Source organism: Exserohilum turcica (assembly GCF_000359705.1).
Source record: "Exserohilum turcica Et28A unplaced genomic scaffold SETTUscaffold_2, whole genome shotgun sequence".
In the NCBI taxonomy this organism is placed as follows: Eukaryota; Fungi; Ascomycota; class Dothideomycetes; order Pleosporales; family Pleosporaceae; genus Exserohilum; species Exserohilum turcicum.
This window is the reverse complement of record NW_007360025.1, coordinates 3,303,688-3,319,148: the sequence shown is the minus strand read 5'-3', so window position 1 is coordinate 3,319,148 and position 15,461 is coordinate 3,303,688. Positions and strand designations below refer to the sequence as shown.

Here is a 15,461-nt window from a genome sequence, read left to right as displayed (position 1 = left end):
TACCTTGGCGCACTCTACGCGACTTTTCCGAAGTAATCTGCCTCGCGAGGAGCGCAGAAGTTCCAAACCCAAAGGCCTCGGTCGACAGGAGATCTATGGGATCCTGCCTAAAATGAATGTCGGATGTGATCGTGTAAGTACTCGGATTGGTTCCGGATAACTTTGGGGCTTGGACGTGATCTCGAACAAACAGCTGCGATATTGTTTAGAAGCCGTCACCGGCTGGGACGAGACTTTTGATATAATGTAACGGCGCAGGTAAGGCAGGTCGGATCTGTTTCGGTCGTAGGATCACTCAGAGGCATATGGGAGTGCGTGGGATCACAAAGAGCCTAGATTCAACAAGCCACCTATAGGCCTTGTACGAAAGGATATCAAAAGTCTACAGAGCTAGCTACAGGGAGTGTCTCAATATATACCTATCCTAGTCGGGTCCGAATTCGGATCCGACCTCGGGCGAATGGCTGATGAAGGGCGGCAGGTACTTCCTCCGATCCGGCTCTGGGATTGGCTCAATACTTGGCGAAGTTGTAACATCGTTACAGTCACAGTGTATGGACGATGATCGCTGGAGAAGACATCCATCAAAAGTTCGTAGTGAGAACGGTCCTCGATGTTTTGGCTGACCACGGCTATATCCAACGTGCTCGTGTACTTGCCACTGGTATGCGACCCACGCGCGTACGTCTTGACACCTGGAATGTTCATACATTTCATGTGCAAGAGATCGATCAGGTTTACTAGCCTGGTGCCATCTGCATCGGTTTTGGTCAGGCTCTCACCTCCCCATCGCGGATGATGCAAATTTGAGTCTCCCAGCAACACGTGTGCTTCTTCTTCGTCGATGCAAAGATCCATGAGCTTTTCAATGTCGAGTTTGCGATCGGGGTGGTTATAGAAGTTGTGGATAGCAACCACCCCATCGCGAGTGGGGATGCGGAGGGACCAGACCAAGCCGCGGTTCGCTTCCTCTGCTTCCAAATCGTCGTACTGTACGCCTCGTTTAACAAGAAATGCAACCTTTGCCAACTTCTTGGTTTCGCTGTTTCCGGAGTTTGTTGCATCGTTTTCCTGTTCGCTATCGCTTGAAGCTTCTTGCGTATCATGCTTCTGCTGTTCGCGAATTCGTAAAGCTTCTTCCTTAGCAAGCTCCTTCTCTTTCCTATCCCTTAGAGCTTCTTGCTTGGCAAGTCTCTACTTTTTTGTCGGATAGCATGGCTCAAAAGCTCTGTATGTCTTGTGGTCTCGCTCAGTGAACTCTTGTTTTTTGCCATCCGAGCTGTCCTCACAGCGGGCAATAACCTGGTAGCCATAGTTGCGGAAAGCTAGAATAGTCGGTGGATCTTATATAGCAATAACATCGGGCGTTCGTGCCATGCTCTTGATGCAGCAGTAGAGTCTCTGCCATCGTTTTTCGGACCCCTTCAAGCTGGCAGAGAGGATGTGAAGATCCTCATTATGTACTTCCTGGATTGGCATCTCATCCGACGGTGTATATGTCAGAAGCGGATTCGATTTCGCCGTCGCGGTCCCGTCATGTTTCCCTAGCGTCAACTGTGATTGTCAGTATGGAGGGATATGCATTAGGGTATGAGAGACGCACTTGACCTAAGGTCAACTGTATGATCTCTTCCATGTTATCAACCAAGTCGTTGTGACACTGGTAGTTTTCTTTTGCCATGGATACACCCAAATTGCCCAGCTGCAGCCACAATAGAGGCTGCTAGTGGACATTAGGCTGCAGAAATATATGCGTGCGAGCGAGATTGCGGTTTCTCAGTAGGTTCGGGTGAGAGAGCGCTGTAATATCCTTTCGACGTGCTTGGATAGACTGGTTGCTGCAGATTAGCATCAAACGTGAGCGTCATTCTACAGCATGTACTCACCTAATGCCGCTTCGATGTATTCGCTATCGCCTCTCGTGGTGTCATGCTGATGGACACGGATGGCATAGGTTAACAACACAGATAGTGCGATGTGCTACATCGTGCGAGTTGTAGCAACTTAAATACAAAGGTGCAACACAGTCGCTCGTTTCGTTCTTGGGAGGCGGGCCTACTAAATGGGGGCCTTCAATCGTTCCGTACGAGAAAGGGCATAAACAAAAGGGCATATGAGAAAGATCATAGGAGAAAAGGCATGTGCATATGGGGCATGAAAGAAATGCTGCGTGTATGAGTTGATATGCGCGATAGGTATAAGCGAAGCAGAATGAGCCAGGAATGTTGTCGCAAAATCGAGGGGTTCAGAGAGAATATATACGGAGGTGCCTTTCAAAAGTATTGTCTGCCAAGAATAATCTAACCAAAGTGCGGCCGCCTTAGCCGAGGCTTGTCTCTCCCCTCTATGTACTCATTACCACCTTGTAGCTTAATTATCTTTTAAATATATACAAGAATTCGCTTAATCTAGGCTTGGATTTTAAGTTGTGAGAGATCTCTCTAGTAGTTCTGCTAGACTCTAACTGCCTTAGCCCTTGACTGCGGAGCTCCTTTCTTTGTAGTCTCTCTTTTTATATAGAACTAGCATAGCTCAATGTAGTTATAGTCTAGCGAGTTTCCACACCAAAGTAGTCTCTCAACGTCGTACAGGCGATAGATCACACCCTAATAGTAGTGGGCGTGGCTAGGTGCCTTATCCTCCATTACAACAGTCTAAGGTCTATCTTAGAGGCACTCTTTAGCAAAAGGAATCAGCTTTAGAATTAGAACGCAGGCCTAATATCTCCACCAGTCTATACCACCTCCAGACTTACGCACCAGCTTACCTGTCTTCTCTATCCATCTCCATTAAGGCTTCCCGCCACGCTTATTGCGTAGCCCTATCCTTCTCATAGACTCTAACAGCTCCCATTCATCTCGCTATAGAGGCTCAAGCTCAGCGTTTAGCTGCTCAATCCAACGAGCAGCATCCTCTCTCTCTGCCTTCGTCTCCGGCTAGTAGATATGGCATGGACCTTTCTTGTTATACGAGAAGCAGCCCTAGAACATAAACTTAGAGTATCCCTTCCACCTCTCACGGATGCAGCTCTTAACTACCCTCTCGTCTGCCTTTCTCTAGACTCTATAGCCCCCACGTTAGTGGTTGATCACCACTAACGTCTTGTCTGTCTAGATGACATTCTTCTAGTCCTCTAACGTCTAGTCCTTATGCTCTAATGCCTACTTAAGACGAGCACTCCTTATCTCCTATGTCAACCTAGGCTTCCTCGTTAGCTTAGTCTTCCTGTATCCTACTGCTCTCAACACCCTCCAGACAGTAGAGGCAGAGATTTCGACTCCTTAGAGACTGAGCCCACCAGTAAGGTCAGCACAGCTCTTCTCTCGTCCATATCTATCGTGTCGTACTTGTTGCAATATCTGCTCCTTCACCTCTACCTGCTTAGCAGGCCTACTAGGCTTTAGAGCATCCTAAACGTGGTGTAGAAGGATCTTAATAGGAAGGTCGTTTAGCTCAAAGCCTGCAGCAATAGCTCTACTATAGATACGATCTATAGTACAAGGATGAACGCTAGTTAGCGCAGAGACTTATAAGGTATTCTTGCTACTAGGAGGTAATTTTAACGCGATTACTAAGGTACAGGTATATATATTAGTATAAGGAGCTATAGTTAAAGGATAACTATATAGTAGTAGGCAGACTAATTAGACAGCCCCTTAACTCTAAGGTGGGAGTTGCGCCAAGAAGAGTTGTGCCGAAGCGCCGAGATTAGCGTCAGACAATACTTTAGAAAGGCACCTCCGTATAGAAGGGAGCATTTAATCTGATGGTGGATAGGTCGGATGTCCGTGACCGTTTTGCTAGGCATAATTCGTTCGCGAGCAGCGGTGAGCTAGTCCTTCACCGCCATTCGCCCCTTTTGCGCGCATGACATGAGCCCACCTCCCTCTCCCTTCCCCCTGTTACTTCGGCTTTATGCAGTCGCTAGCCCGTCATTTGCAATTAAACTAGTAAAAATAGCATGTCTCCACCGCCCCTGAATGTTTTTACCGAGTTCCACAATTACGGAGCGCTCTAGCTCATCACAGCACGTGCGACAATTATCTGTCATCACATGCTATAAAGCTTTCACATCAGGTAAGTTGATGCTATCCATTACAGCTTATTCTCGAACGCTTCTAAGAGTCCTATCATCTCTTCAACGGCGCAGTCACTTTCAAGACAGCGTTATGTCTACGCTAGATGGCAACGTACTCTCGTCTGGGGAAACTCTTTCATCCCACAGCCCCAACCTTCCAACAATGCTCCCGAGCCATGAAGCCGCACCCACCAGTGAGCCGCAAACAATCGAAGGTAACAAATGCGACGTCCAGTTCTAAACCAACGTTGACATCTATACTCTAGGCAAACTGAACCTACTAATGTCCATGGTTGTAGAGTTGCGAAATGAGGTCCAACAAGGAGCGAAACAACAAAACAGCATGATGTTTGCCGTTCGAGACAAACTGAACTACGTTTCCAACGTCGTCGACCAAATATACAAACCTGGGCCAGTAGAAGCACCGAGAGAGAAGGTCGAGGATGTTGTTCCGACATTGAAGTACCAACTCAGGTCCAAAGAAGACTTTGAGTTGCTCAAGAATAATCTTACAGCGGAGGGAGTGCTCCTTAAGCTTCATGAAGAGAGCCACTTCATGGATCCAAAGCTAGGTGATTTAATGAGACGAATTAAGGCTTGCCGCATCAAAACGAATTGGGAGCTTTCCTTTTCGCTGGATAGTTACGAAACGCTAAAGAAGTTCGATTCTGTTGCAGCTAGTGTAGCGCTCATTGGATGCCTTCGGCTCGACAACTTCACCCAGCTCAAGACGGAAAGCTATTGGGTCTGGGTACATGGACATGACATTCCCGCTGCGACCCTAAGGAGTTGCGACCAGCTTCTGGACAAGTGGTCGAAACAGCTGAACCTCAAGATTGAAAAGGCCTCATATGAACACCGAAAGTTGCTTTTTTGTTTCAAGGAGAAAAGAGAAGCTAAGAAAGCTTGCGAGGAAGTGCTCTACTTTGAAGGTGATCAAGCACTAGCTACGTGAGTGCTACTTCAATCGTTTTTCCCTCTTCGTCCTTCTTGGAGGGCCAAGAAGTACAGCAAAGTTCTTTAACTAACGCTCCCAGGCCTTTTGACAAACGCGCGCATCCTATATTTTGCTACAAATGCCTCTTGCCAGGGCATATGAAGGGAGATCCAATCTGCAAGTCTCTACTTACAGACAAGGAGGCCTGGCCTTGTATTATATGTAGCGAAACCCATGTGAGAATCACGGAGCGCAAATGTGAAGCGCCCGCGAAGTGCAGCAACTGCACGGGAACGAAAAGCTTCGGCGACAAGGCTGGTCACAGGACCGATGATTACAACTGTCCCTACCCGAAGACAGTGGCTCACCGTGAGGCATGTGCCGTCTTCAAGGGGGTATATCCTCCGTGGGCCGTCGACATGAAGCTCCCATCCGGGGATGAGATGAGACAGGCGTTGCGAGTCAGCCCACCGAAAGGCACATTCGACTTCACAACACTTGGTCAACGGAACAAAGACGCAACATCCACTTTGAATGAGGAGTCGGTACTCCAATGCGACCATGATGCAACGCAAGAGCATATTGCGAGAGAGGAGGTGGCGCAGGATGGATTAACAGCATCGGCGCCGATTGAGATGTCGTCTCCCAATCTTCAACCGCAACCAGAAGCAACCGACGATCAGTGCTCGGTGGGACCTGGTATGAATGCATTTGCGGAGATGATGCAGAGTAGGACGCGTGACAGTCCTAAAACTCCTCATCGCCGTCGACGTGGGGTAGCAAAGGACCAGGAGCCTTCATCCCTTCGCAAGACTATGCAGTCAACAAACGATGCAGCTTCTTCATGTACATCGGACAGAGAAGAAGACTTCCAAGTGGACACGTTACAGGCGATGACCGCAGTAACGGGTGCTCCCACTGATAACACTTATAACATTACAGAAGATACTTCGGATACTTCTCCATCGGCATGGCGAAGTCGCAAGCGACGTCGTAACAAGAAGTAACCGGTTTGGCGACACCATGGACCCAACCAGAGATTGCCATTGTTTTTTATTTTCTCTTAATAGTGTTTCGCAAGGTGTTCGCATGTGGACATGGTTATTTTTGTACCGTAGCCATTGCAGTAGTGAAGAGTGGACGGAGGCGCACACGGTTGGCAAGAAATTGTTTCTCCCTTTCGTAGCAATATTAGACTTCCATATCACATGGCCTTTCAACATTCCACAGTTTGCAGCCTACAAGAAGAGCTCTCTCATGACTATCGTCGTGTGATGATGCATGTCTCGCCCGCTTTTCGTCCCAAAAGCTTCGTCTTCACATCGGCATACTTTCCATCCTTCACGCACGAACCCACCCGTCAAACTTTAGCTGCATACATCAAGATGATGAGGGGATTTTCACCCCTGCAAGCACTGGGTCGGCCGAGTAAGACTGGCCGACGGCACACCATGCATAAGTGGGGGTTTAATTGAGTCGTGCGCTCGGTGTACACGGACATGTCAGTCGATTTTTGTCGTGCCAATGAGCGAAAAGCAAATCCAGCTATTGCTAGGATCAACATTTCTTCAGTCCGTGTCGGAGCTCGATAGGGATGCTGCTCTAGTTATTGGACCGGCCGTTTCAGCCGTTTTGGCCGCTCTAGCTATTTTGCCGCTCTAGCTATTTTAGCCGCTCTAGCTATTTTGCCGCTCCAGCTATTTTAGCCGCTCTAGCTATTTCGGCCGCTCTAGCCATTTTAGCCACTTTGGCCGCTCTAGCCATTTTAGCCGCTCTAGCCGCTCTAGCTATTTTGGCCATTTCAGCCGCTCTAGCCGTTTCGGCCGCTCTGGCCGTTTTAGCCGCTCTGGCTGTTCTAGCGTTCGTCGTGTGGAGAATGGCTTAGTCGGCGATGTTCGTGTTCTCTGCACAAGCGAGCACTGTGTCCCTGCTTAGACGGCACGATACGAATCGCATTGACGCACTGCCACAACAGCATTCTTTTTACCCGATGATCAGCAAGTTGAAGTCAGCATCTCGGCCATAGCAAGGGCCACGGGCCCTGGCAAGGGGAAAGGTCCCATATCCCGGCAAGAGGAAGCGACGCAGGTGGATTAGGCACCACGGCAAGGGTAAGCTCTTGGAAATCAGGTGTTACATGGCCTTCCTCTGTGCCCAGGCAATTTCTTATATTGATAACTGAATTAGACTACGGTTACATCTGTCCCTGCCCCGATACCACCATACAAAAGGATTTGAACAAACAAAAGAAAGAATGACGACACGACTGAGAGTATCAGGAAAGGAAATGGGGGTGTTTACCCGAAAGATCGAGTGCAAAAACCCTCCAGCAAAGCATTCGAGTAATGTCTAGCGCTTACGCTGATTAGGCCTGCGCAGGCCATCATGCGTCCTCTTGAGTACGCCCTTTCCCTTGTAGTTGGAAGATGTGTCGTGCGGCTGATTGGCTTCATGCACCAGCTGGTCAATGTCTGCATCGGTGAAGCCAGGTGCATTAGTCTTTGACCTAGCCAGAGCCCCGGGCTGGATCCCCTCGTCTTCCTCTCTCTTCGCCTCGGTATTAAACATACTCCACTTTTTGACTCTTTCGGATTCGAGCGGCAACAATGGAAGACGCTCGCCGAAGAATCGATGCTGGGCATTATAATGTGCCAAGTACAATCTAGCAGCCTCTTCGAACCAAGGGCGGCAGTCCTTGACCTTGTTATTGTAAAATTGTTCTTGAATATATTTAATATTCACCTGATCCAATGTCAAGCCCTTGTACATGCCGAAACAGAACCAGAAGTTTTCAGGTGGGAATAAGCGGCCTGTTTCGCGGGCCAAGTGAGGCTTTTTCGATTCGCAGTTGGCTAGCGCGTCTACAACGTCTGGATCGCACTCTGGATGTCCCTTCTGCAGCATATGCATGTCGTTGAGAAAGTATATGTAATCTCGCTCGCTTTCATGGATTTTCTTCATGACTTCCGTGAACATCTGGCCGTGAAAATCGCCTGACTTGATTTTGCGCGCGTTTGACTTGATGCCTTTGCTGACGGGCTTCCATTTTTTGGTATGGTGGGGAGTGTTTAGTCGACCTTGTATGCCCGGACCTAATGCAACAAGAGAGGCAGGCTGGTGAGAGGCATAACGAGATGCCATCAAACCAGTTGGCGAAGATGAGGGGGGCGCAGATGTTCTCGCGGCTGCCGATGAGGAGGAAGCCTTGATGTTATCCCCGTTGTGAGTTCTCTTCGCTCCTTGAGAATCGCTCGGAGCTCGAATAGGCGAGGATGGTGGCGAAGAAGATGGCGAATCAGAGAAAATCCCGTCCATGCTTTGAGATGACTGGGGAGAAGAAGAGTCCCAACCAGGTACATTGCCGGCGGGATTACGGAGCCTGGAGCTTTGATCAGGTAATGGAGGACTTGAAATGGGCATCTCTATTCGTGCATGCGTCGAGACCGAGTCCGTGTTGTCGAGCATCGGCCTTTTGTTGGTTCGTTTCATGCCCGAGATGGAGCTTTCGAAGAGATCTGGCGCAAAACACTCCTTGAGGAGACCCATGATGTCTTGGTCTTTCATGGACTTGAAGAGCCCTTGGATCATCAGCACCTGCTTCTGACGTTCCTCGACGCTATTGGATGCATCCTGGGTCATGTTGGGATGATTCTCCATGGCTTGGTATGAAAAGAGATGAAAAGGGCGACGTGGATAAAGACCAAATGAGCGATGTTCGAAAAAAGAAACAGGCTACAATTAGTGAGTTGCCTTTGGTTTTGAATGATGGCAGTGGCAATGGCAGCAAAAATGAGCATACTTATAGTAATAAGATTCCCTTTGCGTTGTAACAACGTCTCTTCATGGTGTTGCCATATCAACCTCTCTCCACAGGGCTTGTATGAAGTGGACCGCCTCGGAAACGAATGAGCGAAGAGTCGCATCTAGATCATCCTCCTCTTCCTCTTCGGCCTAGCGCTGATGTCTCCATTTTATTTCTCAAAGGCCACATTCGTCTTGCCATCGCCCATACGGTTACTGATGTCACTGCGCCTCCCTCTCCCTCGGATGTCAGTCGCAGGCAGCCGTATCACGACGCGCACTGATTGCATCATCGTCACAAGGACTTCCAGTTTGCACAAGTCTTCTATTGGATATGCATTTGTGTAGCTATGAGTCGCAGTCAGTAGAGATCAAACCACTTTAACCGGGATTTGCCTTGCGCATGATGGAAGCGACATGGGGTGGCCGAATACGATGGAGGGCCTTAAGCCGGGCTCTAGTCCGGGCTCTAACACGTTAGTCGGTTTTTAGCGAAAGAGCTATTCCATTAAAGCTATAGTTTCCCAGCTATGACGCGCATCCGCCGCTGTGGCGGTTATAACCGTAGGCTACTGCGGTACTAGAGCCAAGTGTCCGTAGTGGGCTCCATGATGCGTAGTAGTAGAATGGCAAGAAAGCTACTACAATTAGGCTAGGCCAGTAGCTAACAGAATGGATGTTAGAAGGGCGCAGGCATATCTCATAAGTCGCGAGACGAAGAAAGGGTGGAAAAAGGGGTTGGCGAGTCGTGAGAAAGAGGTTGGGTGGAACTTGGTGGGCCCGCTGTCAGCCATGTGCGACACCCCAAATGCGGAACCTTGAATGAGAAATTATAAACGAGCGTTAGCATGGTGAAAGCCGCTGCGGTCGCACATCGCAACCACTCATAGAACCAAATAAACGAGCTTTAGTAGGGGATGAACGCTACACGCGGCCCGAATGCGGCAGCTCCACATTGGATGCATCGGCCGGAATATCCCTGACAAAACACAAGCGCCTGGGCACTCACCCGTCAATAGCCAGATTCCCATTGATGTATTTAGAGCTTTTGGGCCGTGTAGCGAGTACGTAGTATCCAAGGCAACCATGGTCTTCAGCCGAGGCTGTAGCAAGATGCAACAGGATTTTAAACTGCAATTTCTCTACACATTACATAGCAGAGCATTTCTGCAAAGCGCCCAAGATGATGCCGCCCTCCACATTGCAGCAACCCCTTTGCATACTACTCATGAAAACATGCTCGGCCTTGCCTTCTTTAGGCTGTACTCATCCTCATACTGCGATTCATTAGTCCCATGTCGATCAATGCCATGTCCGCGCTGGGAGCTTACCTGCAAGAAGCCCGTAATTTCCACCAATACCGTCCAGCAATCCACCAAGTCAACCAGATCCTGATGCACCTCCTGGCCTACCCCGGCACCCACATTGACGCTTCTCTTAAAAATGCTGACCATGCTATGCCTGTTATCCTTCAGGAACTCTCGCGCTTGGAACACAGTCTGGTCGTTTTGCCGTCCGCGCGCGATAACTGCGGCATTGATGACTCGCAGCACGGCTAGCATGAGCTCGTAGTACTTGCGCAGAGCATTCGCATCGTCAAATTCGAGACCAATGTCGGGGTCTACCGAGAAGATTTGGGAGTCGCGGATAGCCGGGAAGAGGCCTGCATTGAGTACGTACGCCGCCCCCAATCGAGATTGACATATGCGAAGGAGAAGCGCGAGACTGGCGTCGTAGTAGGAGAGTAGAATGGGTACGTGTGGTCCGGGGGCTGCGCGAAGTTCCTCGGGAATGTGCTTGATGTTGTCGACAAGAACACCGATGAAGTTGAGAGCAACGAAGCTTTCCAGGATGTACTTGGAAGACTGACGAGTGGCTGCTGCTACGAATGCATTGAGAAGAAGGAGTGCAGAGACCTTGCACGTTCCTTGCCCGCTGTAAGCATCGTCACAGACCACTTCAAGCATATGGCTGCCGCAGTTCCTAATCGCACCGAGTGTGTGTCGGCCCAGCACGGAATTTGGCGCTGCCTTGTGGAAGGTACCGTGCATGTAGCGGAAGCAGATTTGGTAGCAGTATTCTCGCAGTTCAGCTGTTGAGACTGGGCTATAGATGCCGAGGAGCGCAGCCCGGAAGAGTTGTGACAACCGGTCGTTGGCAAAGTCGCCTGTCTTGTCAAATGCTGTCGACTCGAAATCGACCTTTTGCACCAAAGATTCCGCGAGGCTGGCGAGCTGTAGAGCCGTGAAGATGTCGGCGGCGTATGACTGTTCGAGCTTTGGGAGGATGACTTGCAACGTCTGCAGAATGAAGGAGCTCCGTGCTCCGCTTTCAAAGTCGCAGTTGTGTACTGCCACCATAACCACCTGAACCCACGACTGGAGGATGTCCTTGTGGTAGCGCAAGAGCTGAGTACGGCGATTCCAGTCGACAAAAATAGCCATGAGCAGTTCGGCCTGTTCAGCGAGTTCGATTTCCTGGTCCTCTTCTTTCAACAAGCCTTCCTTTCGCCAGTGCTTCAGCTTGAGTCGGATGACTTGTTCGAGTAGCGGTATCGAGTAAAGTGTACAGCCTTCCTTGTCTTCCTGGCATGAGTCGAGGTTGACGCCTTCAAAGAACTTGTGTTGGTCTGGCAGGGCGCGTTCCGGGTACACCAGCTCTATAAAGTCGAACAAATCGAAAATGTTGGGGTTGGTTGTGGCGTCCTCACCAGGTCTGATGGTAGTTCCGAGCAGCAACGATTGGATCCTAGACTTCATCGTAGGCATGTTTTCTTTGACGGTCAAGCGTAGCTCCCTTGATTCATAATCTAAGAAAGCAGCCCGCCGTTGGAGGAAGCTCTGGAGAGCAAGTGCTGGTGGCCCGGAGAAGAATGCAGAATAATCGCTGGGTGCGACTTCAAGCCCTTGGGCCAATGACATTCCGTCCCAAGGTATATCGAGGGTGATGGGTGTAAGCTGGGGTGCTTCAATGAACAACAGCTCGTTGTCGCGCAGTTCCTCCATGACGATAGCACTCGTAAGCGGTGAGCGCCAGAGTTTTTGGAGCACCTGCCAACAACGAGTTTTGATCGCGGCCCGCCAGGCTAGGAATTGCTCTCCATCGTTGTCGGGATACTGCACGCCAAGCAGAAGAATGTTGTGGAACAGAGCTTGCCCATTGGACCAAAGACTATCGTCGGCAATTCGGACAGCATTTGTTCCGCATGCGAAGCCCAAGAGAATATGGGCTATGGTTGGCCGGAGGGATACAGCAGCCAAACAACTGTTGAGGAAATCCAGGATGCGAAGCTTGACGATGTATCCCGAGGCTTCTTCCCCAGCTTCAAGCTCTTCGGCACTGAATCGCATCAGACCCGAGAGCGATCTGCCGATGCGCTCTGCTTCATTGTCCTTCTCCAAGATTCCGACAATCTTGCTTCGGCCCGAGCGCTGTCCAAATCCTGCGGGTGAGACTGCAAGTTTGCGTGAGGAAGCCATCTTCTCCAGTAGTTGAAGAGAGGCGATGGTCAAAGCCTCGTGACCCGTCCCGCAGTAGAGACCGAGGTCGACGATGATTTGAAGGTTGTTCAAAATTGCATCTTCGAAAGACGCAAGCGACAGATTGGATACCGGGGAGTGCTGGAAGGATGTCTGCTGCTTGAGGACTGGCCTGACAATGTCCAGATAAGTCGCTTGAAGCTTCATCACCAGGTCCATCACCTCAATGCTCAGCATGAGCGATTGAACCAAAGGTGAGTCGGATGGAGCAGCGTCGACCTCGGCCACGTCTTGATGCGAGGCAGCAAAAAGAGCCTTGATGACTTTGTCATTGAACAGCCATTCCATGACGCGCGCAAATGGGTGCAGAGCCACGTACACGGCAAGAGACGAAGGGTCAATGACGGTATCAACAGGTATGCTAGACTTGTTTGCAAAGACGACGAGATTCTCATTGAACGTCGAGAGACACGTTACCATGAAACGCAAGCATGTCCACCGCATGACGTTGCGCTGCAAGGGATCAAGTACATCCAAGGAGCGCTCTGCAAACACCTGCTGCATGACGAAGTCGATGTAGCTCTCGATACCGGGTATCCTGCGCGCCGAGCCCAAGCCTTCGGGAAATGGAAGACTGTCGTTAAGGCCTTTATTCTCAGGGTAGGGCTCCACAAGCGAGTGGAGAAAGCGAACCAAGGCAGTGGATTCGTCGTACCCATCTGCAAGCGTGGGCCACAGGTCGTCTCTTGGCGCAGCTCCTAGAGTGTTGTTCTGCTTGGAGCCAGTGCAGAAGCCGTTGACGGTCCAGTCGTCCAGCATGAGCCACATGGCATTGGCTCGCGCAGAATCCTTGCCCACAAGTAGAGCAGATAGCGCGTCGAAAGCAGCAGCGCGCAACCCACTCTCGACTTTGTCGGTGCAGAGGCCGAAGCAGATGTTGGCAAAGTCGTACTCCTTGACTTCGAGGATCCAGTTGCGGGCGGTGGCGCTTTGCCGACAGATGTGTGAGATGAGGCGAAAGTAGCTTTCCAGCATGGTCGCACTCTCTGGCTCTACAATCTGGTCGATCGGGTTGGTTGCGGGGGCAAAGACGCTGCCTTGGATGGCCTTTTTCGGTTCGTGGATGTCCTTTTCGAACTCACACAGCTCATTGAAGATTGTGGTATAACTGAGCGAGCTGGTTCGGCGGATCTTCCCAGAGGCCGATGCGCCTTCTTCGAGCAAGAATCGATGTGCGGCTTCGGCGTTCGTTTCTCCAGTACCAATAGCCCGCAGCATTTCGCAAAACATGGCTATCCGCGGGGTAGGTTGGCGTTTGGCCGCCCACTGCAAGAAGCCGTAGAGATTGCTTTCCTTATCACTCCAGAAGTCTTCGGCGGCGTCGGGAAAGCCATCAAATGCATAGGCCACAATCACCATGAATCGCTCCAGGTGGAGAGGGAGCTCTCCGATTGATCGCTGGAAGTGTAGCTGCAGTCGTCGGCGCTGATCGTCCTCCTCGGCCTTGAGTTTGCGTAGGGTGTCGGGCATGTGCGTGATGAAGCAATCGACAAAGGCCTGGAACTGCTCCATCAGGAGCTCCTTGAAGAAGTCCTCGGGCGGCACAGAGTCTCGGCTTAGCATGGCGGTGTCTTGCAGCAGTGTGGACAGCATGCTAGTCTTCTGCGGGTCGTACCAGCGCGTTGGGCGTACGTCCTGGCTGACGGAAAGCATGAAGTGGAATGCGCCATCGTCGAGCGCTTTGAGAAAGGCGTCGGATCGCGCATTCGCCTCGTCGTCGAAGTTGATGCCCTGTAGCGCGGCGTCCTGGGTATTGGGGTCCATGTAGCGCCCGCTGTACTCTGCCAGCCACCAAGTCAACGTCGCAGCATGCAGATTCCTGAGCAGCCAGTTGTCGCTGTCACGGCCAGCCATCAGGGCGTTGTGCAGACTGCGCGCGTCCTTTAGCGTCACGTTGTTGCTGTCGGAGGCGACCCACGAGGTGAGACGAAGCAGGATGGGTACGTAGTGGATCGTGTTGAGGTCGTGTCGGTCGAGCGTCTTGGCCCGGGCCAGCAGCGACTTGTAGTTGTCCAGATTGACGTATCCGGGCTTGACCATGTGGGTGCATATGGCCGCCAGGTTCTCGTGCTGGCGCGTCAGGCTCTGGCGCTGGAAGTCCATGATCTCGACGAAGCCCGGCAGCGGGACTTGGCCGACGACGTGGGTGCTCTGGACGCGCTCGTTGATGAACTGCAGCCACCGCTCGACCGCCTCCATGCCAGCCAGGCACTTGGCCCAGAAGCCAAAGGCATTGGCCAGGTTGGTTGTGCCGTGGACGCCGACAATCATCTGCACCGCCTCGTGCAGCACGGGCAGGCCGTCCACCTGGGCGTCGTCGGTGTCGAGGGCCGTCTTCATCAGGATGCGCACGCACAAGAGGACATATTCGCGGCGGCGGTGGAAGCGGATCACGGCCGTCTGCAGCTGGGAGCGGTCTAGCTCATGGGCTTCGGCTTGCGCGCCGAGGAACAGGGCGGCCGCGTCCAATTCGTCGAGATCGAGGGCGTCGGCGAGCTCGAGCGTCTGCTGCTTGAAGTCGTCGTTGACCTCGTACTCGTTGTCGTCAATGGTGATGTTGCCTGGCGCGGTCAGCACACTCGTGTCGGCGCCAGGGCGGCGGTGCTCTCGTTACCAGAGGCCAGCGCCTGTCTGCTCTTTTCGCTCTTGGGCTTCTTGTCGAGCAGCGCCTTGAGCTCTTCCAGATGGGCCTCGAGGTTCAGCAGCAGCCGCTCCAGCACGGGCAGCTTGAGGTCGATGTGGGCGCAGAGGTCGCGGTGTAGGCCCTGGAGGGCGGCGAGGCTGTCTTGTTCAGCCATGGGAGCGTCGTGCGGTCGTCGTGCGCATCATGCGCGGGGCGGGCGTGTGGCGGGGCGGGCGGCGGGGCGTCGGGCGGCGGGCGGGCGGGCGTGGTGTTTTCGCAGCGTGACATGAAATGAAGCTCGATGGACTTTCTCAGGAACCGCGAGAAGCTCCTAGCGCCCATTGTGGGCCCGCCCTGGACGCGCTCCCCTCCCCTCCCCTCCCCCGTCACGTCACGCCTCGCCTCGCCTCGCCTCACCTCCGCCGTAAACTCCGCAACCACACGAGCTGGAGAGAGGCCACCGACGCGGCGCTGCGCTTCTGC

At 51.8% G+C, this 15,461-nt stretch overlaps 4 protein-coding genes across 4 annotated transcripts; 1 reads left to right on the top strand and 3 right to left on the bottom strand.

Moving 5' to 3' along the window:
• Positions 1–424: 424 nt before the first annotated feature.
• On the bottom strand, positions 425–1,681 carry SETTUDRAFT_19958 (uncharacterized protein; the record flags this gene model as incomplete). The annotated part of the gene is made up of 4 exons (XM_008026781.1): positions 425–501; positions 561–1,194; positions 1,360–1,554; positions 1,604–1,681. The coding sequence occupies 4 exons, from the start codon at positions 1,679–1,681 to the stop codon at positions 425–427; spliced, it is 984 nt and encodes a 327-aa protein (XP_008024972.1).
• Positions 1,682–3,980: 2,299 nt separating this feature from the next.
• Positions 3,981–6,022, top strand: SETTUDRAFT_31697 (uncharacterized protein; the record flags this gene model as incomplete). The annotated part of the gene is made up of 4 exons (XM_008026899.1): positions 3,981–4,077; positions 4,102–4,293; positions 4,378–5,029; positions 5,116–6,022. 4 exons carry the CDS (start codon positions 3,981–3,983, stop codon positions 6,020–6,022), a joined length of 1,848 nt encoding a protein of 615 aa, XP_008025090.1.
• A 1,342-nt stretch (positions 6,023–7,364) lies between these two features.
• SETTUDRAFT_19956 (uncharacterized protein) lies at positions 7,365–8,654 on the bottom strand (the record flags this gene model as incomplete). The annotated part of the gene is made up of 1 exon (XM_008026780.1): positions 7,365–8,654. One exon carries the CDS (start codon positions 8,652–8,654, stop codon positions 7,365–7,367), a length of 1,290 nt encoding a protein of 429 aa, XP_008024971.1.
• A 1,063-nt stretch (positions 8,655–9,717) lies between these two features.
• Positions 9,718–15,153, bottom strand: SETTUDRAFT_116445 (uncharacterized protein; the record flags this gene model as incomplete). The annotated part of the gene is made up of 3 exons (XM_008027652.1): positions 9,718–10,093; positions 10,148–14,916; positions 14,970–15,153. 3 exons carry the CDS (start codon positions 15,151–15,153, stop codon positions 10,043–10,045), a joined length of 5,004 nt encoding a protein of 1,667 aa, XP_008025843.1. The 3' UTR covers positions 9,718–10,042.
• Between the last annotated feature and the right edge of the window lie 308 nt (positions 15,154–15,461).